The sequence below is a fragment of the Opisthocomus hoazin genome, chromosome 12, assembly GCF_030867145.1.
Source record: "Opisthocomus hoazin isolate bOpiHoa1 chromosome 12, bOpiHoa1.hap1, whole genome shotgun sequence".
Taxonomy (NCBI): domain Eukaryota; kingdom Metazoa; phylum Chordata; class Aves; order Opisthocomiformes; family Opisthocomidae; genus Opisthocomus; species Opisthocomus hoazin.
This window is the reverse complement of record NC_134425.1, coordinates 23,271,508-23,297,377: the sequence shown is the minus strand read 5'-3', so window position 1 is coordinate 23,297,377 and position 25,870 is coordinate 23,271,508. Positions and strand designations below refer to the sequence as shown.

Sequence of the window (25,870 nt, the reverse complement as noted above, 5' to 3'; positions counted from 1 at the left end):
GGTAAGGCCCAGCCCTGTTTCAGACAAGGCGTGGGAGGCTGTGGGTGTACCAGAAGGTGCCACAGGTAGTTGGAATTAAATTATTTCTTGTTGATTGCCCTGTGATTTCTGCTTGCTCCTGTGCAGGTTGTGAACGTTGCAGCCCATCCGTCTTCCCGCGTTCCCAAGAGCAGTGGGTTCCGGCTCCTCGCCTAGGCCTGGCTTTGGCAAACCTGGCTCTTCTCTGCACCGCGTGTCGGGGCTGTGCTGCACTGAGGTAGATGCCGACACGCACTGGGGCTTCGCCCAGTGAGCCACCCCGGGGCTGTCCAGATGTCACCCTTCGCTGCTGCAGAGAACAACGCCGCTCTGCTCCCGTGGGTGTCTGGCCAGCAGACCCACTGCTGCTGCAGCGAGCTTCCTAACCCTTTGTGCTGTCGCACTCTGACTTTGCTAACGTGCGGGCTGGGCCTGGGGTTCCAAAGTATTTCATCTGCCAGAAGGGCTTTCTGGGATGTCGCTGAATTCTGACGTCGTGTTTGGAGCAGCGTGCTCAAAGGGGGTGTCACTACGCACTCCCTTTACAACAGGGAGCGGTGCTCGCTTTTACAGCGTGGTGCTGTCAGGCGTAGCGAGAGCTACCCCCGTTTTCCTTGGCGTGAAGGGCTTCAGTCTGCGTGGATGGCTGCGCGCAGGTCAGATGGGAAATCCTGATAACGAGCGAGTCGGAGCGTCTGTAGTCTGCCAGGCGCAGTCTGCAGCAGAGCTGGGGATGCTCCTCTGAGCGGAATTTATTCTTACCATAAACTGACAAATCTTCTCTAAGTCAGCGGAGCTCTCCCTCTTTGTACGAGAAAAAAGTACAGATGAATGCTGCAGATCAAATTTACGGTAATTCCCTCTACTTTTCCCTCCTCTGGGCCTAATTCTCAGTAATAAAGATCCTCGAGGTGCATCCTAACGATGGCTCACTAGTTGGAGTCAAAAGCAGCTTGGGTTGCTAGAGGAGATTTGAGGAAAGAGTGACAAGATGTTTGCCTCGGGAGCACGTGGCGTTCCGTCCCGGTACGGCCGCAGCTGCAAGATGCAGCGCATCCCGGTCCGTTTTCCACAGCTTGCACGGCTCATCGGTGACAAAACGTCCCTGAGCACCGTGGTGTGGGCGTAGCGGTCCGGGAGGCTTCGTATTCTGCCTGTCCGTCAGGCGAGGTGCGAGTCGCTGTGGTCTGGCTCTGGAGGGGAGCTGCAGGGGAGTCTGGAAATGCTCGCTGTGACCTCCTGCCCTGCGTTACCTGCCCAGGAGGGGAAAAAAAACAAGTTAAACCTCTGCCCTCAGGGTTAAGCGTGGGCTACTGGTAGAAACTCAACTGAGCTAGGGAAGCCAACCAGCTCATGTGAGAACGTAGCAGGTGTTGACAAGCAGAAAAACCACCTGAAACGTGCCTCAGGGCCCCTCTGGAACGCTGCTGTGGGCTGGTGGCGGTGGGGCCTGTCTTCTCAGCCCGGTTTCTTTGGTGTTCGCAGGGCTTTTTATCGCCCTCCCAACAACGTGAATTCTTCTCAGTATTTTTGCAGCGGTGCCTGCGCCGTGACCCCGCTGCGTGCCTGGTCTTCAGGCAGGTTACTGCCTGCAGCCTGCCCGGTGCCTTCCTCCGCCGCCTCCTCTTGGATTTCCCCACCGACTGCAGGTTCTGCATCTCCACCCTGATGTTGTGGTTTGTTTTCCAGACAAATGCTAAATGAGGCAGCTCCTTCGTTCACCACGGTCTCCCACCACTGTGGCATCTGCCCAAGACAGCACTTGGGCCTTGTTCCATGCAGGAACCGAAGGAATTCTCTTCAGAAAAACGAAATTTAATGAATGTTTTTGTTCCTGTTCCCCTCTCAAAACACGTCTCCCCAACTTAAATAAATCCCAGCCTCTCAAGTGAGCTGTTTCCCTTCCAGCCGGGAGGGAAGAAGGCGGTATCGTTAACTCCAGGTCTGTGTCTCTGCGGGGGGACAGCGCTTGAGTACGGCCGCTGTTCCTGCCCCTGTTCTGGGAGTTTTGTCCCGTTCCCGTCTGGGTCTGAAGTTGGAAGGGATGGAGACGCTCTGGAGGAGGCGGGAGCGGATCCCCCCGGCCCCGTCGGGTAAGGCTGCTGGCGGTGGCCTCCATCGCTGTCTGTTTGTTTCTTCCCAGGCTCCCTTCCCCGCGGCGCCGAGGAACGAGCCCTGCTCCGCACGGTGGGTTGGCAGGGCTGAGCCCCCGTGTCGTCTGCGTGGCCAGTGTCACCCAGGGCGGTAGGTTCCCTCTCCCATGGGGATGGAAACAGGACAAGTGATAATAAAGCCAGAATATAGCGCTTTGGCAAACTTCAGAAGAAGCTGCACGTAGAGCTTTGTGCCATTTTCTGCCTAACTCGATTCCGGGTGCATTTAACAGCCAGCGCGGACCAGGGATCAGCCGGCAGCGAGGGAGAGCCCCTGCGGAAGCAGCGTGGCGGCTCTTTGCTTGTCAGCGGAGGGCTTGGAGGGCCGCGCCGCAGAGCTCCGCTCTCCCGCTTGCAGCTCCCAGCGCCCGACAGCCCTGGTATTGGTGCTGCAGCTGGTGTTGTGAATCAGGCCGACGACAAGCGCATCCGACTATCCGGCTATTTCACTACACCAGGGTTGCATCATACCACTCGCATCGCTCCTCGCCCGGCATCCGGAGTCTTGGCGGCTCTCCCGGAGCATCCTTGACCGCGCTGTGTTTCGCAGAGACCCCTCCCTATCTTGGAGATTTGTGCTAGGGAGCATTATGGATGGAATAACGAGGTTCTGAAATAAAGCCGTTTCTGCTGGGCCGGAGTCTGTTGCCGCATCTGTTGTGGGAGGAAGCTGGCATCCACCTGACAGGAGCTGTTGCACGAGGTGCAAGAGCGGGGCTTTTTCCTCGTCCCCGTCTCGCCCTGCTCCCTGTTTGCCAGGCTGGCGCGTGGGCGCTGCACTGCCCGGGCGTTACGAGCGCTGAGCTGGGTGGATGCGGGCAGGGGGGCTGCGGGCAGGGCTGCCTGTCCTCAGCTTCCTGGCCCACACGGGGCTTATGCAATTGCGGACGGTGTCCACTCGCGCACGAACAACAGGAGGGGGCTGGAGCGAGTCCTCAAAATCAGGTGAAAATTTGTGCGTGAATGCAAAAGACAGCCAGAGGCAGCGGGGCCCGCAGCCCGAATTTTCCATTAACTTGCAAAGCAGGGGGGGGGCTGCAATTCAAATGCCCTCGGATTTTATTGCCTGCCTTGTTTGCTGTCTTCGCCGATCTTATCTGTAACGGCTTCTAAGGGCACATGTGACGCTGGGCTGCAGGGCCATAAAAGCTGCCCGTCCCTCCCCCCGTCCTTGCCCGCCGCGCAGCCAATGCAGCTTCAGCTCGTGTTTTATGAGATGCAGGGAAGGGTTTGAGTGGCTCCTCGAATCGGGGATGGGGTTTGAGGGAGCTCTGAACCCCGGGTGCTCGGGGTTCCCCCTCCCTGGGGTCGAGAGGATGGAGGGGGGCCGTGGGCATCTCTGCTGCCCGGAACCAGAGCGCTGCCAGCCCCGGGCAGTCACGGAGGGACGGCGGCTGCTGCTGCTGCTCCGTGTCCCCTGGCCTCTCCATCCCCATTCCCCTGTGTCCGGGCGGGCGCATCCCTCCCCTCCCTCGGCGTTGCGCTCTCCCCCTTTCCCCTGGTTTCGCTGTGAGGAGAAGGGGCCGTTGCCCTTCCCCCATCCAGCACGGCTCAGCACAGCGGGCCAGCTGAGATAATTTATGGGACCTGCCGGATCTGGGGCAGTATCCCAGGAAAGGGCAAGCGTGAGTGGGAGTCTGCTGCCGTTTCCCATAATAAATCCCAGTGGGAACTGAATGTTCCCAGGTCAGGGCCGGAGGCGAACTCAGCGCTGCATTTCTCTGTCCATCTGTCCTTGGGACTTAATCTCCAACCCGTTATCGCCGCCGCCATCGAGCGCTGGCAGTCAGCGATGCCCATTACGGCCGGTTTGATACCCCTTCCAGCTATTTTTTCCCCCCTGACCAGCTTGGGGTGGTTCCAGCCGATTCCTTTCCCCCGTTAGCCACGGCGGTGGGTGGGTGCCGGTCGCCTGGCTCCGGTTTGGCCAGGTATAAAGCCGGCGAGCCCCTCTCCGCCCCATCCCCAGCCTGGCAGGCACCGCCAGCGGGGACCTGGGCAGGGGCGATGGCCGAGCTGCCCGTCCCGGAGCTGGCCCCGACCCTGTCCTGCTGCAGCGGCCGCTTCACCATCAGCACCCTCCTGGGCACGGAGGAGGGCGGCCGGGGTCCCCACGCAGCCGCCGAGGGGGCCAGCTGCGACAGCGCCCACCCCACCCAGCTCTCCGGCAGCACCCTCTGCACCAGGACCTTCGGCTACAACACGGTGGACGTGGTGCCCGCCTACGAGCACTACGCCGACAGCAAGGGCGCAGGCGACGCCGGGAAGGGCAGGCCCTCGCTGGCGGACCTGCACTCCATCCTCAGGGTAAGGTGGGGTCCGGCCGTGCCGCCGGCGGCTCCGGCATCCCCTGGCTGTGCTGCCGGCCCCCGCAATGGGTCCGGAGCGCAGCGTTTCCCACTCCTCGACGCCGTGCCGACGCGCGCATCCCAAGCGTGACCCCAGGGAGAAGCCAGAGGGATAATCCAGCTGCGCGCTCTCCCCGCGGGGATGGCTGGCTGCCTCCAGCCCTGCCCCCCTCACCTGCCTTCCCCTCGTCCCCGCAGCCCAGCCCGGCCGGGCTCCACGTGCCGGTGTCCGACCCGCAGCGGAGCAATGGTCTGCCGGAGGCCGAGCCGGAGGAGGTGGCAGCGGAACCGGGCAGAGCCCCCGCGCCAGAGCCCGTCCGCTTCGGATGGGTGAAGGGCGTGATGGTGAGTGTGACATCCCTTGGGGAGCCTCCTCCCGCCCCCCCCAGCAGGGGCACGGTGTGTTTGCCCCTCATAGTCACTTTTTTCCCAATATATACATATTTTTCACAAGCATCTGTGCTCTGAACCATTCCCCCGCCCCCCTCGGCAGGGTGGGTTTCGCTCGGAGGAGCAGGAGAGCCGGCGGGGCCCCGTCCGTCCCCAGTGCCGCGCACTGACCGCCAGTGCCCCTCTCTGCCCCCCCAGATCCGCTGCATGCTGAACATCTGGGGAGTCATCCTCTACCTGCGCTTGCCCTGGATCACCGCCCAGGCGGGAATCGGTGGGTGCCGCGGCGCAGCGTGGGCAGGATGGCAGCAGCGGGCTCGCCGTCACCCAAAATGCTTGGGAGGGGTGGTGGGGTGGAGATGCTGGCGGCGGCAAGCACAGGGCGACGTGTGGGGTCCTTGCGGGTCTCCTAGGGAAGGCAGGGGGGCCGCGGGGCTGCGGGGCTGCAGGATGGAAGCGGTGCCCTCTCCCCGCAGCCCTGACGTGGCTCATCATCCTGATGTCCGTGACGGTGACCACCATCACCGGCTTGTCCATCTCCGCCATATCCACCAACGGCAAAGTGAAGTCAGGTAGCGTGTCCCCTGCCCCAGGGGGCTCCTCCACCCTGGGGCTGCCCCGTGGACGTCAACTCCTGGCACAGGGTGCAGGGGGGAGCCCGAAAACGTGCCGGGGAGGCAGCTGAGGCCGCGGGGTGTTCCCGTGCCTCACAGGGGGCACCTACTTCCTCATCTCGCGGAGCCTCGGGCCGGAGCTGGGCGGCTCCATCGGGCTGATCTTCGCCTTCGCGAACGCGGTGGCCGTGGCCATGCACACGGTGGGCTTCGCCGAAACCGTCCGGGACCTGCTGCAGGTACGAAAGCAGCTCTGCGTGTCCTCTTATTTTTGTTCTCCCTACTTATCATTTTGTAACGTGTATTTGCCTGGATCATTACGAAAGGGGAAAAGAGTTAGATGAAGAAAAGTTTCAAATGTCATTCCTATTTCTAGAAGGTTTACTTACATGTTTTAGACTGTCTTTGTCATTCTTTATTTGTTTTCTATATCTACTTAATTCTTCTTTCCCCCCCCTTCCCCTCTTGTTTAAGACAAACAGATCAAGTTTATGCACTGAAACATAAAACATTCCTTGGGAAGGTAAATATTTGAAGGAAAAGGGAATATTCATTACTTATATCACAGATAACTTTCAGATCATACTCAGGGAACCTCCCTTCGTATGTATGGATTTCTCCTTAGACTTACAACAAAGAAGCAAACAAAATCTAAGAAAAACAAAAAGAAAAAGCCATAAAATAAGCACAATAAACAAAACGAACACCTAGTCTCTCGGCAAGACTAGGTCAGATACGTCCCCTCCACCTCCTGCATCCTCATCTCCTCCAGCCCCACCTCCTCCGTCAATTATCAATAATCATGTTCACGTCAAGCTACCAACAATCAACCACCGGCTGCTAAAGCTCGCGGCAAGCCCGGTGGTTTGGTAAGGGAAAGGGCGATTTCTGCATTGCGGGCGGTTCCCCCTCCCCAGGAGCACAACGCCCTCATCGTGGACCCCACCAACGACATCCGCATCATCGGGGTCATCACCGTGACGGTGCTGCTGGGCATCTCCCTGGCTGGCATGGAGTGGGAGGCCAAGGTAACGCTCGCTTCTCCCGCTCACCCGATTCCCTGGGGCTGACGGGAGCCGTCCTCACTGCCCGCCGGGCATCCGGGGAGCGGAGGATGCTCATAGCTCCCCGAAAACAGGCGAGGGTTTCTCCTGATGAGATTTTCAACCTCTCCCAACCCCTCAGCTATATTCTTCTGCTTTGGCAGGCACAGATACTGTTTTTCCTGGTCATCTTGGTTTCCTTCATAAATTACCTGGTGGGGACGGTGATCCCGGCCACCGCCGAGAAGCAAGCGAAGGGCTTCTTCAGCTACCGAGGTGGGTCCAGCCCCGCGTTGGGGTTACGCTCAACAGGTCCAAGTGCACCGCTGGAGCCCGGCCCGGTGCTGCTGTTGGGAGAGGAGTTTGCTAAGGGAAGGTGCTCCTCGCTGAGAGATGTCATTAAAAGCGTGGCGTCTTCCTCCCGTGGGTTACCCACCATCAGTGGTGTGCCCCCATCCTGCACCGAGATGCTTCAGCAAGGACAAAGGTGGTTGGGAGGCCCCAAATTCTTCTCCTCTGCTTCCTCCCCAGCCGACATCTTTGCCCAGAACTTCGTGCCCAGCTGGCGCGGACCCGAGGGCTCCTTCTTCGGCTTGTTTTCCATTTTCTTCCCATCAGCAACCGGCATCCTGGCTGGGGCCAACATTTCGGGTGACCTGAAGGTGGGTTTTGAGTGCTGCTGGCTGAGCCGGCGCTTCGCAGAGCTCGAGCCCCATTTTCCCCAGGGCTTTGGTTTTGATCCAGCTTTTAGACCCTGTTTTATTTCTTCCGGAAGCTCTGGGGAAGGCTCAGGCAGGAGATGCCCTGTGGCTTTGTGTCGCAGTGAATTACAATTCCTCTTGTATAGTAGCCGCAATTAAAATGCCATTTTCGCGGCGCTGCTGGAAAGGTGTCTCCCATCTCTCTGTGACTTCCTTGGGCAGGATCCCGCTGTGGCCATCCCCAAGGGCACCTTGATGGCCATCTTCTGGACCACCATGTCTTACCTGGTGCTTTCCGCTACGATTGGTAAGCAGCATCTCCTCGGGGACCCTCCCGCTCTGAAATGGGTGCCTTGGGAGGATGGAGGTGGTGGGAGCCAGGAGTGAGCTGTGGACACCAGCACCGACATGCCGGGGCGAGTGCCGCAGGTGCCAGAGCTCGTTCCTGCCCCCACGGGGGGCAAAGTCCTCCTGGGTGGGCCAGGCAGCTCGTGGTACTGCTCATCGCCATCGTGCAGTGGGGCAGCCCTGTGGCAGGGACTTGGGGGATGTCACAGGCAACGGTTGCGTGAAACCGCAGAGAGACACTGGCCCCACTCCGGCTGCCGGGATGGCCCGGGTGCAGCAGGGGAGCAGGCACCGAGCGGGCACTGCGTCCTCCCGCAGGCTCCTGCGTGGTCCGGGACGCCTCGGGCAGCCTCAACGACAGCGTGGCGGTGGGCTCGCCTGGCTGTGAGGGACTGGCCTGCAGCTTCGGCTGGAACTTCACCGCCTGCGCCCAGCAGCAGAGCTGCCGATACGGGCTCAGCAACTACTACCAGGTGCTTCTCGGGGCCATCGCCCGCCCCGGTCCCTGCTCCAGGCTGGGTTTCCCCAGGCAGCTCCATGCCCAGCATCCCCCCAGCAGCCCAGCAGGCACCCGTGCCAGTAAAGCACCCGTGTGATGGGGGTGCACCGGGGACCACGTCTCGTCTGACAGGATGAGAGGAAACGGCCTCAAGTTGTGCCAGGGGAGGTTCAGATTGGATATAAGGAAAAATTTCTTTCCTGAAAGAGTGGTCAGGCGTTGGCACAGGCTGCCCAGGGCAGTGGGGGAGTCCCCATCCCTGGAGGGGTTCAGAAAACGTCTGGATGTGGCACTTGGGGACACGGTTTAGCAGGCGTGGTGGGGTTGGGCAGATGGTTGGACTTTATGATCTTGGAGGTCTTCTCCAACATTTATGATTCTATTCCTCGGGCTTTCGGACATGACTGGACTTCGCCGCCTGGATAATGCTGATGGAAAAGCACGGAGGGCAGCAGGACAGGGCCTGGGGGCTGGAAATCCCTTGGGGCCAGGGCGGAGGTTGGGGTGCTGGGGTTCCTGACTGCCTGGTTTTCGGGCAGAGCATGAGCATGGTGTCCGGCTTCGGCCCCCTCATCACAGCGGGGATCTTCGGCGCTACGCTCTCCTCGGCGCTGGCCTGCCTCGTCTCAGCCCCCAAAGTCTTCCAGGTGAGCGGGCGACGCGTCCACGTCCCCCGGTTCCCACCCTCGAGCCCGGCAGCAGGCGATGCTCCAGGGCACGCGCTCGGGGCTTCACGGCCATGAGCAGCCTCACGGTGAGGAGGGTGCTGCTGCCAGTGAAGGCGCGAGGCCCATCCAGCCCTTGCTCTTACGGGCACGAGAGCCGCCGCGGCGCTGCCATCCCACGTCCCCGGCGGAGCCCACCACCCCAACGTTCCTCTCCCCGCAGTGTCTCTGCAGGGACCAGCTCTACCCTCTCATTGGCTTCTTCGGGAAGGGCTACGGGAGGAACAGCGAGCCCATCCGCGGCTACATGCTCACCTACGTCATCGCCATCGGCTTCATCCTCATCGGTAGGTGCCCGCCGCCAGCCGGGTGGCTTGGTCCCTGCCGCTGACAGCTCACCCTCCTCCTCCTCGCAGCCGAGCTCAACGCCATCGCCCCCATCATCTCCAACTTCTTCCTCTGCTCCTACGCCCTCATCAACTTCAGCTGCTTCCACGCCTCCATCACCAACTCCCCAGGTGGGCTGCGCCGTGCCGTGCCGTGCCATGCGGTGGGCGGCTCCCCGTCCGGCTCCCCGTCCCAGCAGCGGCCGCTCTGTGTGTTTGCGTGCAGGCTGGCGACCCTCCTTTCGGTATTACAGCAAGTGGGCTGCGCTCTTCGGGGCCGCCATCTCGGTGGTGATCATGTTCCTGCTGACCTGGTGGGCGGCCCTCATCGCCTTTGGCATCGTCATCTTCCTCCTGGGATACGTCCTCTACAAAAAGCCAGGTGTGTGGTGGTAACCCAGCACCGGCGATGCCCCCGGGAGGTGTCTGGCCCTGTTGCTAATCCATCTTCCCCACATAGACATCAACTGGGGCTCCTCCATGCAAGCCAGCTCATACAACATGGCCCTCAACTACTCGGTGGGGCTGAGCGACGTGGACGAGCACATCAAGAACTACAGGCAAGGGCGGCTTGCTGTGATGCCAGGCATGGAGGGAGGGGGGATGCGGAGCCAGCCACCACCACCGGCAAACCCAGGATGGCTTCGTGCCCATGGCCACGTCCTCACCACCCTCCTCGGTAACCAGGAGCCCCGGCAAAATGCATCTGTCTCCAAAATCCTACATCTTTGCCATGTGGACAGAGGTGGAAAGCAGGGTAAACCTTGCCTTCCTCATACCACATTGGTCTAATCTGACATAAAAAGTCCAAAGATTGAGGCTGGACCCTCAGCCACGTGATTTTGCCTCATTGTAAAGATGCCTCATCGTTGCCGCTGGCCACACATGGGAGCAGAGGCACAGCTCGTTGCAGAGAGGCTCGGTGCCTCCGAAATATCAGCCTTCTCCCCCTTTTCTCTCCCTGCCTGCAGACCGCAATGCCTGGTGCTGACCGGCCCTCCTAATTTCCGCCCGGCGCTGGTGGACTTTGTGGGAACGTTCACCAAGAACCTCAGCCTGATGCTCTGCGGCAACGTGCTGATCGTGAGTCACCTGCAAAAGCTGGCTGGTTCCTCATCCTGGGGGCTCCGGCCACCTGTGGGCTGGGAACTCCGGATGTGTCCTGGTGCGCTCAGGGGGTGGGGGGTTGAAACGTGCCCATTTACGTGCTGCCAGATGATGAGGTGCTTCATCTGGGAGCCTCTCTAGCTTGTTAAGCAATATTGATGAAGCAGCAGGGTGTCCCTGGGGGCTAATGGCTTCCCCTTGCCAATTAATTGCCAAAGCTAAGATACGGCAGGACAGGGCGGTTGCTCAGAAGACAGGGGTGGTCCCGCAGCCCTGAAGCCCCAAGGGCAACTGGGGACACGTGGTGCAGCAAACACCAGCTCATCCACAGCCATGGGACTGCTGGCATCATGTGCCTTGGCTGTTGACTCCCAAAATCCACCATTTTTCTTGCTGTGATGGCAACCTTCCATGCGGGCACTGGGGTGTGTTAAGCAGAGCGTGGCCAGCAGGTCGAGGGAGGTTCTCCTCCCCCTCTGCTCTGCCCTAGTGAGGCCCCATCTCGAGCACTGTGTCCAGTTCTGGGCTCCCCAGTTCAAGAAAGATGAGGAGCTACTGGAGAGAGTCCAGCAGAGGGCTACGAGGATGAGGAGGGGACTGGAGCATCTCTCCTACGAGGAGAGGCTGAGGGAGCTGGGCTTGTTCAGCCTGGAGAAGAGAAGGCTGCGAGGGGACCTTAGAAATGCCTCCAAATATCTGCAGGGTGGGTGTCAGGAGGACAGGGCCAGACTCTTTTCAGTGGTGCCCAGCGACAGGACAAGGGGCAATGGGCACAAACTGAAGCCGAGGAAGTTCCAGCTGAACATGAGGAAGAACTTCTTCCCTCTGAGGGTGACAGAGCCCTGGCCCAGGCTGCCCAGGGAGGCTGTGGAGTCTCCTTCTCTGGAGATATTCAAGCCCCGCCTGGACGCGGTGCTGTGCAGCCTGCTCTGGGTGACCCTGCCTGGGGAGGGGGTTGGGCTGGGTGACCCACAGAGGGCCCTGCCAACCCCTGCCATGCTGGGATTCTGTGATTCTGTTTCATCCCGGTCTTCCCAGTGACTTGGGAAGAGAGGAGCCAGAGCTCCTCAGGAGGAAGACCAGCAGCTGGAAGGGGCTGCCCGTGCCTGAGCCCCTTCCCCTGCTCCCTGCAGGGACCGCGGAAGCAGAAGATGCCAGAGTCCCAGCTGATGGCAGATGGCCACACCAAGTGGCTCAGGAAGAGGAAGATCAAGGCTTTCTACACGGATGTGGTGGCTGAGGATCTGAGGAGCGGCGTCCAAATGCTCATCCAGGTAGAGCCACCCTCAGCTGTCGACCGTCAGGGTCCCTCTGCTCCCGTCACCATGCGGGGGGCTCTGACCGTCACCCCCGACCTCCCCACACTCCGCTGCGGGCTGACACCACTTGCATCCGTCTGTCCCTGCAGAGGGGTCTCACGGGGACATCTATCCATAGGCTGCCGGCCTCGGGAAGATGAGACCCAACATCCTGGCACTGGGCTACAAGAGGAACTGGCGGACGGCGTCCCCGCAGAGCCTGGAGGACTACGTGGGCATCCTGCAGTACGGCCACGCCGGCTCCTCCGCCCCATCCGCCATCCCGCGGCTGGGTGCGGGGACGCTGCGGCCGCGTGCGCAGGGTCTGGCCGGGCCAGCAGTGCCACCCGACAGGAGCCGGCCACCGTTAACTGCTTTCTCCTCCCTCCTTCCAGCGACGCCTTCGATTTCAAGTATGGCGTGTGCTTGATGAGGATGAAGGACGGGCTGAACGTCTCCCGAGTGGTGCAGGCTCACGGTAAGCGGTTTTGGGCAGCCGGGGCTGCTCAGAGACGTGCCGGAGCTGTCGGACGTGCCAGCCAGCACCGTGTCCCCAGGCGAAGGTCACGGCCCTGATGGGACATCATTCCTGGGCTGGGACAGAAGGGGATGGGGACACTGGGGCACGGCCCTGCTGCCTGTGCTCTTCTCCTCCCTCCCCAGTGAACCCCATGTTCGAGGTGGCGGAGCAGCCCGGGGAGAATGGCACTGGCGGCAGAGCAGTCCCGGGCACAGGTCGGTCCTGGCTTGGCACTGCCCGGAGCATCCCCGGTTCCCAGGAGTATTTTCGGGGAGCTGCATTTGCGGGCAGGGGCGCGGGTTTCGAGCGGTGAAGGGGAGCAGGGCTGGGGCCAGGAGCCTTTCCCTGCAGCTGGCGGTGCCCCTCGCTGACGCCAGGACCCTCCTGCCCTGGCAGCGGACCCCACCGCCTTGGCTGGCGAGCAGCAGGCGAGCACCATCTTCCAGAGCGAGCAGGGCAAGAAGACCATCGACATTTACTGGCTCTTCGACGACGGAGGTAACCTTCACCTTGGGCTGCTGCGGCTCCTCCCTGTCTGTCTGTCCGGCTTACACGAATCCAGCACCTCCATCGCGGTGCCCAGGAGGGCTCGGTCCTCGCCGCATGGTGCCAGGGCGTACCCGGCATTGAGGAAGCGCTGGCGAGCCCGCGGGGTCACCGCTGCCACGTCACCCATCGGGTGTTTTGGGGACAGGTCTGACGCTGCTCATCCCCTACCTCCTGGGGCGCAAGAAGCGCTGGGGAAAGTGCAAAATCCGGGTGTTTGTCGGCGGGCAGATCAACAGGATGGACGAGGAGAGGAAGGCGTAAGAGCCGGTGGCCGCGCGCCCCGCAGCCCTGCTTAGCCACGTGGCCACTGCTGCTGTCCCCACAGGCGGGTGGCAGGAGCCACGTCCCCTCCCGAGCCCCCCAGGCTTTGCTGTTAGGGGATCTGTGGGCTCCGACCTGGCTGCTTCACCTTGCTCCTCCGAAAATCGATGCGATCGCGGGCCGGGGAAAACCCAAGGGCAAAGCGAGGGCGGCGGTGGGGGGCTCTGCCAGGACGGGTCCCTGCCGGAGCTGCTGCGCTCCACTCATTTTTGGAAAACGTGCCCTTTTCCCTCCGGCAGGATCGTCTCTCTGCTGAGCAAGTTCCGCCTCGGCTTCCACGAGGTCCACATCCTGCCTGACATCAACCAGAAACCCCAGCCAGAGCAGTAACCGCCCCCCTCCCCTCATCCCCCTGCCCCCAGCCCCCCCAAACCCGCCCGCGGCCCTTACCCGGCACCCTTGGCTTGCCTTGCAGCATCAAGAGGTTCGACGACCTGATCACTCCCTTCCGGCTGAACGACGGCTTCAAAGACGAGGCGGCGGTGAACGAGATGAGGCAGGGCTGCCCCTGGAAGATCTCTGACGAGGAGGTCCACAAAAACAGAGCCAAGGTAGTGCCGGGGGGCTCCCACAGCGGGTCTCCTGCTCCTGAGACAAAATCCGGTCTTTCTGGAAAGAGTTCTTTTGCATTTGCCACCCCTCTTTGCTCTGCAGTCGCTCCGACAAGTGAGGCTGAACGAGATTTTGCTGGATTACTCGCAGGACGCGGCGCTCATAGCCATGTAGGTGCCAGCGATGCCCTCCCGCCCGTTTCTCGCCCCGTGAACGGCCCCTCTGGATGTCCCAGGGGTCGGACATCCCAATGCCGCGGGGAAAAGCCCTCGGAGGGCACCAAGGGGTCCGGCCCGGGCCCTGTCGGGAGGGAGGACGGAGCGTTGCCCCTTTTTAGGGAAATAACCCGCAAATCAGCATGGGATTGAGTGGGGCTAAGGACAGGGCCCGGCGGCGTGGACGGAGGGGGCCGTGCCCCGCCGCGCTCACCCGGCCCCTCGCTGCCTCCGCAGCACGCTGCCCATCGGCAGGAAGGGTCGCTGCCCCAGCTCCCTCTACATGGCCTGGCTGGAGACCCTCTCGCAGGACCTAAGACCCCCCGTCATCCTCACCCGCGGAAACCAGGAGAACGTGCTGACCTTTTACTGCCAATAAAACCTCCTGGATCCCTGCCGGCTCGGGATGTGGATTTTTCAGGCCAGTTTTGATCTCGGTGCACGCTCGCCCGGGGAATCTCGGGGAGCAGCAAAGGCTCGGGAAACGCCTGCTGTGCACAGCTGCCACCCTCTTAGCAACTCCTTTGGCCGCTCTCGCTCCACGCAGATTGTGTGTGGATATAAAATGATGCAGACCCCATAGTGCAGGCTGTGCTCCGGCCCTGGGCTTGGCTGGAGCGGTGCAGGTGAAGCCCAGGGTTAACCGTGCCCCATCCCGAGAGCAGCAAGGGGACAGAGGTGCGCAGGGACTGACCCATGGCCCCGGCAAAGCCACTGTCCCGGCGTTAGAACCGCCCCAGGGGCACAGGAACGGGTCAGCACCGAGCCCAGGGGCTGCGGGGACCCCGCACGTCCCCGCGGGGATGGGGACTCCCGGCCTCCAAAGAGGCTGAGCCCATCCCCAACAGCCCAGCAGCAGCCAGATGTCACCTCGTGCGGCGGTGCCTGGCTGCAGGTGCGTGTCCAGCTCCTCACGGAGACAAAATCAAGGGCCAGAACCAGGACGGGTCCTGCTGCAGGTGGCCCTGGGCGGGAGAGACCTGCTCCGCGCGAGGCAGGAGCAAGGCTCGCTTCCAAAAGCACAGCCCAGGCCCCTTCGCTGCCCTGCAGGAGAAACACACAACTCCGTTCACCTTGATCTTTACAGAGTTTACTGATCATCACCACCTTCATCAGAGTGTCAGTAGAAAAATAAAATTTACAGAGTTTTCTATCATACAAAGATTTGTTCGCGACAGCCGCAGTCGTTAGTAAGACAGGACGCCGGGCGGTATCGAACCCAGCCCAGCGCAGAGGGTATTCGCGCACACAAAGCGGGGCCCCGAGCCTCAGCTCGGGCAGCGATGTTGCTCCAGGAACACTGCCAAGGCCTTTCCTCGACCGAAGATCCCGGCTGGGCTCCCCGGCTGGGGGTTCACAGCTCTGCCCAGCCCGGGACACCTCGGCGCTGACATTTTTGCGAGCTCTTTGCAGCTTTTGGCAAGTTTGACTGAGGGAAGTCTACCGACGCCCACTGAAAACCAAAGGAATTCCTCCGCTCGCCTCGCTCAGGCGAAGGAACACCGAGGGAAGACCAAACCGACGCGATGAGAGGGCAGGAAACTACCGGCAGCGACTGATCTGGTGCCTCAGCTAAAACTCCTCCTCCTTCCCGTCCAGATCTGGTTTTACTGGAGAGGGAGGTCGGGAAGGCAGCCAGGGGAGCGGAGGATGCTCTGCGAGTGTGGCGGCGACACACAGAACTCTCCTCCAGCACTCACACCCCTCACACCAAGTCAGCAGCTGATTGTTCACCTTTTACGCAAGAATCCCCCGAAAATTTCACAGTGCCTGGGCACAGCGAGGCACCACCGGCTCCCACCGCTCCACTTCCAAACGGTGGCCAGGCTGCCAGCTCTGCAGGTGAAGGAGACCCCCCTGCCCCCCCCGAAAACAGACTTTGGGAGATCACAATGGGTAGAAAATGGGAGGTTTTCAGTTTGCCCAGCACCAACTGATTTTATTGAGCAATTTTTTTTTTCGTTTGTTCTGAGCTCTTAACAGCCTGGAGTTGTCCCCTGCATGCCTCAGCCCTGTTACTGCAGAGGAACCAGCCTCGCGCTGTGGCACACTGACACGGCGCTTTCCCCCTTGCAGTCGGCTTAGTCCTTGCTACTGAGGGATGCCAAGCACCAGGGCGGGGGGAGAGGAGGCACAGCGGGTGCCCAGGACGCTGGTTTCCAGCATCACCCAAATGGTAAGGCCAGACCTGCCCAGCCTGAGTCCCGTGAAAGCCTTTTAATCCATCCAGGAAAACGCGGGATAATTCCCATGAATTAAACCAGGCGCTCCGGACAAGCGCTGTGTCCGCAGCCATTTGAAATAAAAAGCGGAAAGGGGGAAAGACACCTGGGCAGATCGTTATTCCTGCTTCTTCCCCGGGGGATGCAGCGGTAGGAAGACCAGCCCTCTGCACGCAGCACAGCACACTCTGAAGATCCAAGGTGCGTTAGACAGCTTGGGCCTCGTTCGCCTAAGGAGAAGGATCCACAGTAAAATTTAAGGTAATCTCAGTAAGCAGCTCCTGAAAAGCACCTCTCGCCATCAGCTGCCAACAGCCCACTCCAGAGAAGTCAGGACATACAGAGAAACTCTTTTTCACGACAAACACAGGGCCTCGTCGAGGGTTGGTCAAAATGTTGCAGATGCAAAGGGTGAGCTGGTTTGGAAACCGAGGGAGTTCAGCAAAACCCCTGCCGGGTCGTGTCCCCGGCGAGGCTGGGCACAGACGGCGCCTTCCCTCAGCAGCCCACGCGAATGCCGGCAAGGACCACGGCAAAGCTGCAAGGCTGGCCCCACCGCCCAGCCAAATCCTGGGACTCCAGCTCAGCTTCCTCGAGGGCCCCGAAAAACCAAGCCCCCACAACACGCCCAGCCGGCTGCCCGAGAGCCCGGGCCACGTGGCACGCCTCCAGGCAAGAGGGCGGATCGAGCAGTTAGTTAAAAGTCACTTAAAAACCCACAAACGAAAACAAGTCATTAGGGGAGGCCACACTGCCTGCCGGTAAGGGTTGGTTTGGGGCTGTGTTCACACGGCTCATCCCCGACGGACACGAGAAGCACCCCGGCTCTTCCTGGGACCCTCGCAGGCGTCCCGCCCGCCGGCATGCCAGGGCGCTCCCCACCCCGGCACCCGGGAAACCCCAAGTCCCGACAGCCGTGCGGTTCTCACCAATGCAGTCAGCGAAGCGGCAGCGGGTGGCATTTTACACAAGCTGTCCAGCGATGTTTACAGCTCAGCAAAGACACCCAGTTCCGCCACGCCAACGTAAACATGTTCAGCAAGTCAAAGGAGAACGGGTAAGTTTAAAAACGCGAGCCTTGTCCAGAGCCCGAGACGCAGCCCTGGGGCTTCTCGCGCGGGCAGCGGGGCGCAGCGCCCGGCCAGCTGCGCGTCGCCTCTGGGGCAGAAGGTGCACAGTGCCAGGAGAGCTTCACCATAATAAAATTCACAAAAACAGCAATTTTTTTTTTTTAACTTCGGTTATTTCCCCTGCCGCAGCGTTTGTAGTCACAGCTCTCAGCCACAGATTTGCGCTTTCATCCATCTGAAATGATTTTTTCCCTTTGCTGCTCCCAAATTCACTATGACCAAGGCCTGGTATTAGAAAGTTGGGGCCAGGAAGAAAACAAATTAAAATTTCTCATTTAAAAAATTCACATTAAAAGAGCTCCAGGTTCACCGCAAACAAAGCAGCAAGAGGTCAAAGCGTTAAGTGAGCTCCGAAGACATCACGCCACTCTGCAGTACTGTTTCTACCCCGGAACAGCTCATGTCCCATCTTAGTTGCGTCCTGTGGCTACAGTTCATCACTGGTCAAAGGTACGTGGGCCTCCTCCTCCGGAAGCCATTTTCCTACCCTCCAGAGAAATAAAGTTTCACTTGGCACTTAATGTTACCAAAAAGTAACAAGATTCGCAATATTAATTTCAAGCCACGCTGGAGGCAGGAGCAGGCCTTCACACGGCCTTTAACCAGTGGAGCAGCACACGCCGGGGCACGCCTCGAGTCGCGCTCGCTTGTGATTCACTTTGGAGACGGCGCAGGCGGCAGAGCCTTCACTCTTCCTTCGATTTGCGATCTCCAGCGTCTGAGGAAGAGCTAGAGAGTGGCTAAAATGCGTAGAAAGGAAACCACCACCACGCAGAATGTCTGGCCCACTCCTAAAATGAGGGCTTCAAAGGGAATCATCTTTTTCCCCGCAGCTCTGTAAACTCCAGCAATGGCAGCACCTGCGGAGAGGGGAAAAAGCCGTGAAGGCGTGAGCGAACAGGCGAGACGTGCGCTGTTGTACCGCCGGGACGAAGCGGGGGGCAGTCTCAGCGGATCCGAGACTTGGGCAGAGAATGGGGGGGGGGTCTGCGGGAGCGGGCCCTGAACCCCTGGCGCACCGGCTGGCAGAAATGCCGGACTGGGTTTACCGTGACAAACCTCAGCCGGTAAGCAACGCGTGCTGGTGGCAATGGGTGAACTGGTGGGGAAGCTCTGCTGAGGTGCGTGGAGGTTGGGGTGGCTTTGGACGTACTCCCGCCACACGATCCTCTGCACCACAGCCCATGGGCTGCAAACAGGACCCGGTGTGGGGCGCAGACCCCAAACCTGCAAGTGATTTTCTGCTTGGCCTCAGGAACTGGGAAGCCCACCCGGCTCTGCGCCTGACGGGCCCGTCTGGCACCCAGCAAAGCGCGGGCCAGTGGCCCGACTCCTCCCGACACGAGGCCGGAGGGGCACAGGACCAGAACCCTTGTCGCCTCTCCCCCCCGGGGGACGCCGCGGCTGGGTGCCCTCCCGAAGGGCACCTCTGACCGCCACGGAGCCACCGGGCCGCTGCCTGCGGGCCTCTACCGTACTCGTCAGGATGCCGGCGGTGATGGGTCCCACGATGCCCATCAGCAGGAGGCCCACCGACATGAACCTGCCGTACTTGTGGTGCCTGAGCGTGAAGAGCGCTAGCAAAGCCGCCGGGACGTGGAATGAGAGGGAGGAGACGAGGGCCCACAGGAAGACGCCATACCACATCTCTGCGGAGAGAAGGGCCGTGAGGCGGGCCCGGGGCCGGCGGGAGGGCCCCGCTCCGAGCAGGCCTCGCGGCGCGGAGGGTACCTGGGAAGGTGGACAGCGGGCTGGAGTAGGTGGTGGTGCCGTTGCCGACGCGGGGCACCAGGCGGAGGCTGAGGATCTGCTGCAGGAGCCCCCCGCCGCTGCCGCCGCCGCCACCGCCCGTCTCGCCGCCCTCCATCCCCTCAGCGGCGCCGCCGCCGCCATCCGCCGCCTCCTCTGCCGCCCGCCACCTTCCGCCCGCCTCAGCCAATGGGAAGCGCGGCTCGTGACGGGCGGGGCTCTCCGCCAACCGCCGCTCGCCAGTGAAGCGGCCGAGCAGCCTGGCCCCCGTCCCCACCCCCGCGCTGCCATGGGAACGGCTGTCGGACGCAAAGAGTGCCGGGAGACCCCTGGCCACGGAAGCCGCCTGGGCGGGCGGGGCTGGAGGGGCGCTCTAGCCCGCTGGCTGACCTCTCCTCACTGCTCCCGATGCTCCGCGCAGCCTCGGAGGCGCAGCCATGGCGCACCCCGCAAGGGGGCGCTCGGGAACGGGCGGCGACGCTCTGGGCGGCGGCGGGGGCGGGCGTGAGGCGGCGGCGGGGCCGGGCCGGCAGCATGTCGGGCTCGGAGGAGTACTCGTCGGCCGAGGACGAGGACTACGTGCCGTCGGGTGAGCGGTGGCGGGCCAGGGGGGCGGTGGTGGTGGCGGTCGCCGCCGGTCCCGGTGCTCACCGGCTGCGCTTGCAGGTGCGGAGTACAGCGAGGACGACGTGAGCGAGCTGGTGCGGGAGGAGGCGGCGGACAGCCCGCGGCCGGCCCGCGGCAGGAGGAGCCCCCGCCGCCCCGCCAGCAGGTACGGCCGCGGGCGCAGCCATCCGCGGTTCCGCTGTCCCGGGGAGAGGGGGGGAAGCCCGCGTTGGCCCGGCCCGGCGGGGGAGCCGCCTGCGCTCGTTCCTCGGGGCGCGGCGCGGAGGGGCTGAGGAGGGCCGTTCTGCGTCCCGGTTAGCGTCGGGGGCTGAGAAACCGGTGCCGGGAAACCCTCCCCGCGGGCTAATCGCTTTCCTTCTAATCAGCCTTTCTGAGGTTTTCCCCTCTACTCTGCCCTGGTGAGGCCCCATCTGCAGTGCTGTGTCCAGTTCTGGGCTCCCCGTTCAAGAAAGATGAGGAGCTACTGGAGAGAGTCCAGCGCAGGGCTACGAGGATGAGGAGGGGACTGGAGCATCTCTCCTGCAAGGAGAGGCTGAGGGAGCTGGGCTTGTTCAGCCTGGAGAAGAGAAGGCTGCGAGGGGACCTTAGAAATGCCTCCAAATATCTGCAGGGTGGGTGTCAGGAGGACGGGGCCAGACTCTTTTCAGTGATGCCCAGCGACAGGACAAGGGGCACCGGGCACAAACTGAAGCAGAGGAAGTTCCAGCTGAACATGAGGAAGAACTTCTTCCCTCTGAGGGTGACAGAGCCCTGGCCCAGGCTGCCCAGGGAGGCTGCGGAGTCTCCTTCTCTGGAGATATTCAAGATCCGCCTGGACGCAGTGCTGTGCAGCCTGCTGTGGGTGACCCTGCTTCGGCAGGGAGTTGGGCTGGGTGACCCACAGAGGTCCCTTCCAACTCCCACCATTCTGTGATTCTGAGGTGGGAGAAAGCCCCCCCTGCACGTACGGTTTGGTGGAGGTTGGTTCCTGTCCTGCCCAAGTGGGTCCTGCAGCATCCCGGAGCCCATCGCGTACTTAAGGACGTGGCACACACCTGCCAGCCCGCTGCAGGGGCCTGCCTGCTTCAGCCTCGCCGTGTCTTCCCAACAGCATCGGCTTTTCGTTAACTCCCTTCACCCCCTGAGATCAGGGGAAACGTCCCAGGTAGAACAGCTTGGCAGGAATGTGGAATGCCACGCTGCTTCGCCCCTGCTTGCGCTCCAGCTCTGGAACAGTGTTGCAGCACCTCGGAGTATTTATTTATTTATTTTTTGGCATCTGCTTCCAGGAAGAGGAAGAAAGGAGGTCTCTTGCTGGAGCCAGATGAGAAAGAAGAAGAAAAGGCTCAGCAGAATGAAGAGGAGGAGGAAGAGGAAGTAGATAACATAGAGCAGGTGGAAAGAAACAGAGAAGAAGAAGAAAAAAGGAAAGAGGATGCTCTTTGGGCCAGTTTCCTTAGCGACGTGGGACAGAAACCCAAAGCGGGGGCTGCCACGCAAGCGAAGAAGGTAACGGGGGCCTTCACCCAGGGAGTGTGGGACGGGCCTGAAGGTTTAGAGCACGCAGCGCTGGTTCTAGCTGGTACCAGGTGCCAGTCAGAGCTGGGAAGAGGCTGGGTTTGCCCCTGCCCCATCTGCTTTGTAAGCCTGGAGTTCCGTCGTGGGGCAAACTGTAAGCTGCTGGTTTGTTCCCAACTGGGGAGGTCTGTGACCTGGCAGTGCTGCTTTTGGAGCTGCTGGTCAGCATCGCGGAGTGTCCCGTGGAGCCCTGTTGGCTTCTCTATCTTGTCCTGGGTTCTCCTTGTGAGATAGGAGCAGCCCAGCGGGCTTCGGTCTGAGTTGGGCTTGTGGACGCAGTGCTCTCGTGAGGCTCACGCCCTTCATGATGCTCCGAGAAGGGGGAGACTGTGAGAGTGTGTGAGTGGGGAAGCAGAAGAGACCTGTGCTGGCATCTCTGTGCCTTGCCCCTCATCCTCGTACAGGGAGGGGGTCTGGAAGATGCTGCGTGTTGGGATGGTCATTTGTGATAAGAGTGAATCTGGCTCTCTCTAGGTTCCTTTATAAACCCCATTAACGTGCTCTCGCTCTCTGTCTGCAGAGCTTTTCTGTAGAGAGAATTCTGTGTGTGTAATCAGCTATTTAAAATAATTTGGTTTTTAGTAAAACCAAATGCATGTATTTGCCTTGCAAAACCTGTCGCACTGAAGGTGGTGGAAGGGAAGAAGGTACCAAGACTGACCCTCTGTTGCTAGAATTGTCTTTTTTTTTTTTTTTTTTTGAGTGGTCAGCCAAGAAAATATTTTGTAGCAAAAGTCTGGACTCTTGACTTGATGCCTGGCGAGTACAGTTCCCTCACTGTGTGAGGCTTCTTTCTAGGACCGTTGGAAGGTTGCAGAACAAGTTTAGTTGTGTAATCTTTGCTTGCAGCTTTTAGAGGAGTCCTTTCATCTGAACCCTCCTGCATCTCTCCACCGCAGCTGTTACTGGCTGAACAACTGAGATGGTTACAGGTAGAATTAGAGAGAAGGAGGGAGGATAAGTTTGCTTCTGAGCAATTCTATTTTTATGAGCAGATTCAAAAACCACTCATGTTTTAGCAGAAGTTCCTCCATAGCCTGGGAAAATTTATGGAGAGATGCAGTTCCTCTGCAGTCTTTGTGAACATCTTGGTTTGGACATGTCTGCTCGAAGACATCTGTGGCGTGTGGTTGATTTAGAGGAAGAATTTTGGGTTTTGTTTTGATTATTTATAAGGTCTGAGGTTTTTTTGTGTATGCTGTTAAAAGCTGTAGTTGTGACTGAGTAAATTAAGAGGTGTTGTTGGCAAATTGCTTAATAAAGATATTTTCCTCTCACATTAAAGAGACGTTATTGACAAGTAGCTTAATATCTTCAGGGTTCTCTGTGAAGATCAGCCTTGCTTTTCCTCCTGGTGGGTTGTGTGAGTAAAAATAAACATATTTTTGTGTACTGCACCCTGGCAGCTTTACTGCCTAGTGGTGCTTAGTTTGGGAGAACTGAGTCTTCAGGCTTTTGCTTGCTTTTTGAACCACAGCAGTGTATTCTTGCTCCTTTCTAGATTTAGTTACATTTTTGCTGCTCGTTTTGGGTCTGTCTGGATCCTTGAGCTCCCGTGAGAGCCTGTAACCAAAGTGGGGAATTTCCTTCTGGAAGTTTGTTTCCTTTTTCTTGTCTGTGGGTGACTTGCTCTGACCAGCCAGCCTGGCTGGATGATGCAGTGCTACCTGAGCTCTGCGCTGGGTCCTCGGCCCTTTGGGCTCAAATTTGGCTTGGCTCTACAAATGCATGGTTTTGCTTTCTCCTTCGTGTTTCACAGGCCGAAGAAGAGAATAGTGGGAAGAAGCCTCAGGAGAAGCCAAAAGAGTCTGAGAAGTCAAAAGATTCAGGAAAAGTGACGATCACCAAAGTGTTTGATTTCGCTGGTGAGGAAGTCAGGTAAGCTGGCAGATGCGATGTGTCTGCTGCGGGCTTGGAGCACACCGGGTGCCGCTCTGCTGGGCGCGGACTGGAGATGTGCTGTGGAGCACGGTGTCTCTTCTCCTTTTTCCTTTACGCTTTTTTTTTTTGTCATGGGCACATACAGACCTCAAGGAAAGTGAGACTGAGATTCTTCTGCTTGAGGGCTGCAGAGTATCTGTATGTGCAGACCTCTGTCTTTGCTCAGCTTAAAAATACGCCTGTAAATTCACTTAGGCTTCCCCTGCTGGACAGTGTTTAAAAAGGTTGGGAAAGTTTCCCGGTGGCACCGCCGCTGTGGAGGTTGAGACGAGGAGAGAACCGCACGTGGCCCCACAGGGACGGCGGTAACGCGTTTATTCCTGCAGTCTAGCCCAAGCCCCGTGCTGGGGGTGGGATGTTGTCTGGCGCTGTCCCTGGCGATGTTCACAACCCGCTGCAAAGATCTGCAGACAGTAAGAGGTGTTTTGGTGAATGGACTAATAGCTGAGTGCTTTGACCTCCGAAACGGCTGCAGCAAAGGTGGTGGGCTGGTAAAATCATCCGTTAGGCCGAGTTTGGTTTGCCAGATGCCTCTTGGGCTGCACTGCAAAAGGGGCCGGCATTTTATAAAGCGCAAGGCCAGAACTGAGGGGCCTGGGTGAACCCGCTTGGAATCTGAATGCACTGTGACCTTCTGGTTATTACCATGGTGGTTTTTTTTTATATATGTAGCTGTAAACCTGGTTTTGTCAGCTGAGCATTTCGGTTCTGTTTTGTGTGGCAGCAGAGGGCAGCAGCTCCCAGCAATAACACCCACGCTGCTTCAATCTGGAGGAGGAAGCGGAGAGCAGGGGCTTCTGCTGCTCTTGCTCTTGGTGTCCGCGCTGCTGCCAGAGCTATCTGAAAAATGTGGGGAGAGCCATGAGTCATAGCAGCGACTTTCCTATTCCCCCGCACAATCCAGGCTGGAGGAATACCCTTCATTCACTGGAGAAATGGCAGAGAACTGTACCGCTGCAGCTCTGCTGAGCGAGAGTGTCCATCATACCCTGTCTACGAAGGAAAGGCAAGGCTTTCCCGTGGACAGATAAAAATCTATAGCAGAATGAGACAGAAATTTTGTCTTTTGATGCACACTCCTCTCCTTAGCCGCCAGCTTGTCTGTTCCCAGTTTTCTTGCTTTTTTTCTGGCTCAAATGCAGTGTCCTACCAGGTGAGACTAGCTGAAGCTACAGGATTGCAGGGCTGTCATACAAAAGCCTTGTTGGGTACTGACGTATCGTCTGGTAGCACGGAGCAGAACTGTGTTCCTGAGGCTCTGGGATTGCGTGAGATCAGTATGCAATCTTATCTGAAGTCTGGACGTGTCCATCTGCGTGTTGTAGGTGAGCGTCGTGTCCTAACATGAACGTAGAAGACTATCACTTAGAGGAGGGGGTTGGTTTACAGGGAAGCTTGCCTTGCGGGCTTGCTTCAGAACAGGAGTCTTCCCCTTGTGGAATTTTTTTTTGGTCCCATTTTTTGTGAAGTATAAAGCTTCTTGTTTACCCGTCTCTATGAAAAGAAGCCCCAGACAATTATGATTTAGGCGTAGAAGTCCTCAGGTGTTGGTCTGATTCTGGCATTCTGGATTTTGTGTGGTGGTTACAGAGTAGCTTTACCAGTGCTGCTCTTGCTTTTTTTGGTAATATTAGTTGGCGGGGTCAGGGAAACTTTCTCCGTCCTTAAAAAGTCGCTTGCCTTATGTGAACAGAGCTTGTCCATGGCCCCGAAGATGATGAGTTTGTGCTTTTGACATCAGTATCTTATCTATGGTTTTTTAATAGCTATAGCTAAGTTAGATAAAGGCCTGTTTTTCTCCACCGGTTGCTTTTCTAGTGTCCTTTGTACTGCTTAGTACTGACTGTTTCCCTTGGGGAACTGCAAAGGAACCAATACAAGTTTCTGCTAATTTTTGGTCAAATAGGGAAAAGCTGGAGCCTGGGCAACAATGAGACTGTGATCCTTCAAACCACCAAGGCTAACATGTTTTTGTTTACAGCAGCCGTTGTATTAACAGGTGACAGAGCCAGCAACAGGAGGTTTGCAGCAAGGCCTGGAGGACTGTTTTCTGCTGGTGCCAGAGTTACGACATGCTGCTTGCTTCAGGAATTTGATAACAGAAAAATCCTTCAATGCTTTTTGCCCCCTTGATTTTTGTGATATTCAAAACTGAAGCTTTTCTGTTTTTTACTACATCTTGCATCTCTAACTGCGTTACGCTGTTAGCTGTGGGTGGGATATGAGGGGTTATCACTGCTCACAGCTACTGGGACTTTCCTATAACAGCAGCAGGTGAGGGCCAGAGGGCTGCTTTTTTCTTCAGAATAGCAGGAGGTTGTCTTTGCACAACCTAACGTCTGCAAATGCTCTAAATACCAAACGGCTGACTTCCTTGCCTGGGGAAGCAGCTGGCAAATTGTTGGTTACAAAGGCCAACACACGGTAGTTGAGTGTGCGCGCGTTTCTGGGCTGAAAGAGCTGAAATGAGAGCGCTGTCTCTGTTGCTTTCCTTTCTAAATGGTTTGAGGCTACTTTTGAGTGTTGCTCTTCTGAAAGCTTGAGAAGAATTTAGATCAGTATTTAAGCACTGACGGATTCAGGGCACAAATTTCAGCAGTCTGCTCACTGAAGCTCTTAACAGAAGATCATTTAGCCCTGATCTCATGTTGCAGAACAATTTATTTTCTCTGGTAAGAAGCCGGTATAATCTCTCTTGCGTGATTGGAGTAGCAGAAGTCTCTTAAGTACAGCAACAGGGCTGTAATAGAATAGGGAAAGACCTTGCTCTTTAAGCTGTCAACCGCCCTGTAGGCTGTTGTTGCATTTACTGTCTATTTTGATTAGTCTGTGCTTGTATCAGTTGCTAATGCTGAACTTTAGGTTCAGTGTTACGAACTACCAATTACCAAATAAAGAGTTAAACATAGTGGCTTTT

The 25,870-nt window shown here is 58.7% G+C and overlaps 3 protein-coding genes across 6 annotated transcripts in view; 2 read left to right on the top strand and 1 right to left on the bottom strand.

The window, feature by feature from the left end:
- The first annotated feature begins 4,178 nt into the window (after positions 1 to 4,178).
- Positions 4,179 to 14,106, top strand: SLC12A3 (solute carrier family 12 member 3). 2 transcript variants are annotated; one of them, XM_075433575.1, is made up of 26 exons: positions 4,179 to 4,478; positions 4,718 to 4,864; positions 5,108 to 5,183; positions 5,386 to 5,481; positions 5,623 to 5,762; positions 6,441 to 6,551; positions 6,731 to 6,842; positions 7,098 to 7,228; positions 7,490 to 7,574; positions 7,934 to 8,088; positions 8,654 to 8,761; positions 9,003 to 9,126; positions 9,196 to 9,297; positions 9,392 to 9,547; positions 9,626 to 9,725; positions 10,137 to 10,248; positions 11,406 to 11,546; positions 11,710 to 11,816; positions 11,966 to 12,048; positions 12,234 to 12,305; positions 12,487 to 12,588; positions 12,785 to 12,896; positions 13,200 to 13,286; positions 13,376 to 13,511; positions 13,615 to 13,682; positions 13,965 to 14,106. In XM_075433575.1, exons 1-26 carry the CDS (start codon positions 4,179 to 4,181, stop codon positions 14,104 to 14,106), a joined length of 3,105 nt encoding a protein of 1,034 aa, XP_075289690.1. The 2 variants fall into 2 exon arrangements, with proteins under 2 accessions (XP_075289690.1, XP_075289688.1); XM_075433573.1 differs by having other exon boundaries at positions 12,234 to 12,320.
- Positions 14,107 to 14,795: 689 nt separating this feature from the next.
- On the bottom strand, positions 14,796 to 18,980 carry TMEM170A (transmembrane protein 170A). 3 transcript variants are annotated; one of them, XR_012765373.1, is made up of 4 exons: positions 18,811 to 18,980; positions 18,558 to 18,728; positions 16,879 to 17,939; positions 14,796 to 16,179 (listed from the first exon to the last, which is right to left on the bottom strand). XR_012765373.1 is itself a non-coding variant. In XM_075434044.1 (3 exons), the coding sequence occupies exons 1-3, from the start codon at positions 18,944 to 18,946 to the stop codon at positions 17,895 to 17,897; spliced, it is 357 nt and encodes a 118-aa protein (XP_075290159.1). In that variant the 5' UTR covers positions 18,947 to 18,980; the 3' UTR covers positions 14,796 to 17,894. The 3 variants fall into 3 exon arrangements, 2 of the variants coding, with proteins under 2 accessions (XP_075290159.1, XP_075290157.1); XM_075434044.1 differs by having other exon boundaries at positions 14,796 to 17,939; positions 18,553 to 18,728; XM_075434042.1 differs by having other exon boundaries at positions 14,796 to 17,939.
- Positions 18,981 to 19,221: 241 nt separating this feature from the next.
- The window catches only part of CFDP1 (craniofacial development protein 1), a 67,403-nt gene continuing 60,754 nt past the window's right edge, over positions 19,222 to 25,870 (top strand). Inside the window, exons 1-4 of the mRNA XM_075434245.1 lie at positions 19,222 to 19,417; positions 19,495 to 19,600; positions 20,724 to 20,943; positions 22,772 to 22,890. Of these exons, the coding sequence (XP_075290360.1) occupies positions 19,237 to 19,417; positions 19,495 to 19,600; positions 20,724 to 20,943; positions 22,772 to 22,890 (626 nt within the window). The 5' untranslated portion in view covers positions 19,222 to 19,236. The remainder of the gene's footprint in view (positions 19,418 to 19,494; positions 19,601 to 20,723; positions 20,944 to 22,771; positions 22,891 to 25,870) is intronic.

Coding starts and splice junctions, on each gene's coding strand:
- SLC12A3 (XM_075433573.1), top strand. CDS start 4,179: ATGGCCGAGCTGCCCGTCCCGGAGCTGGCCCCGACCCTGTCCTGCTGC. Junction 8,089..8,653: donor GGCTCAGCAACTACTACCAG/GTGCTTCTCGGG, acceptor GTTTTCGGGCAG/AGCATGAGCATGGTGTCCGG. Junction 12,589..12,784: donor CTGGCTCTTCGACGACGGAG/GTAACCTTCACC, acceptor TTTTGGGGACAG/GTCTGACGCTGCTCATCCCC.
- TMEM170A (XM_075434042.1), bottom strand. CDS start 18,946: ATGGAGGGCGGCGAGACGGGCGGTGGCGGCGGCGGCAGCGGCGGGGGG. Junction 18,729..18,810: donor CCCGCTGTCCACCTTCCCAG/GTACCCTCCGCG, acceptor TTCTCTCCGCAG/AGATGTGGTATGGCGTCTTC. Junction 17,940..18,557: donor CACCGCCGGCATCCTGACGA/GTACGGTAGAGG, acceptor CCCTCTCCGCAG/GTGCTGCCATTGCTGGAGTT.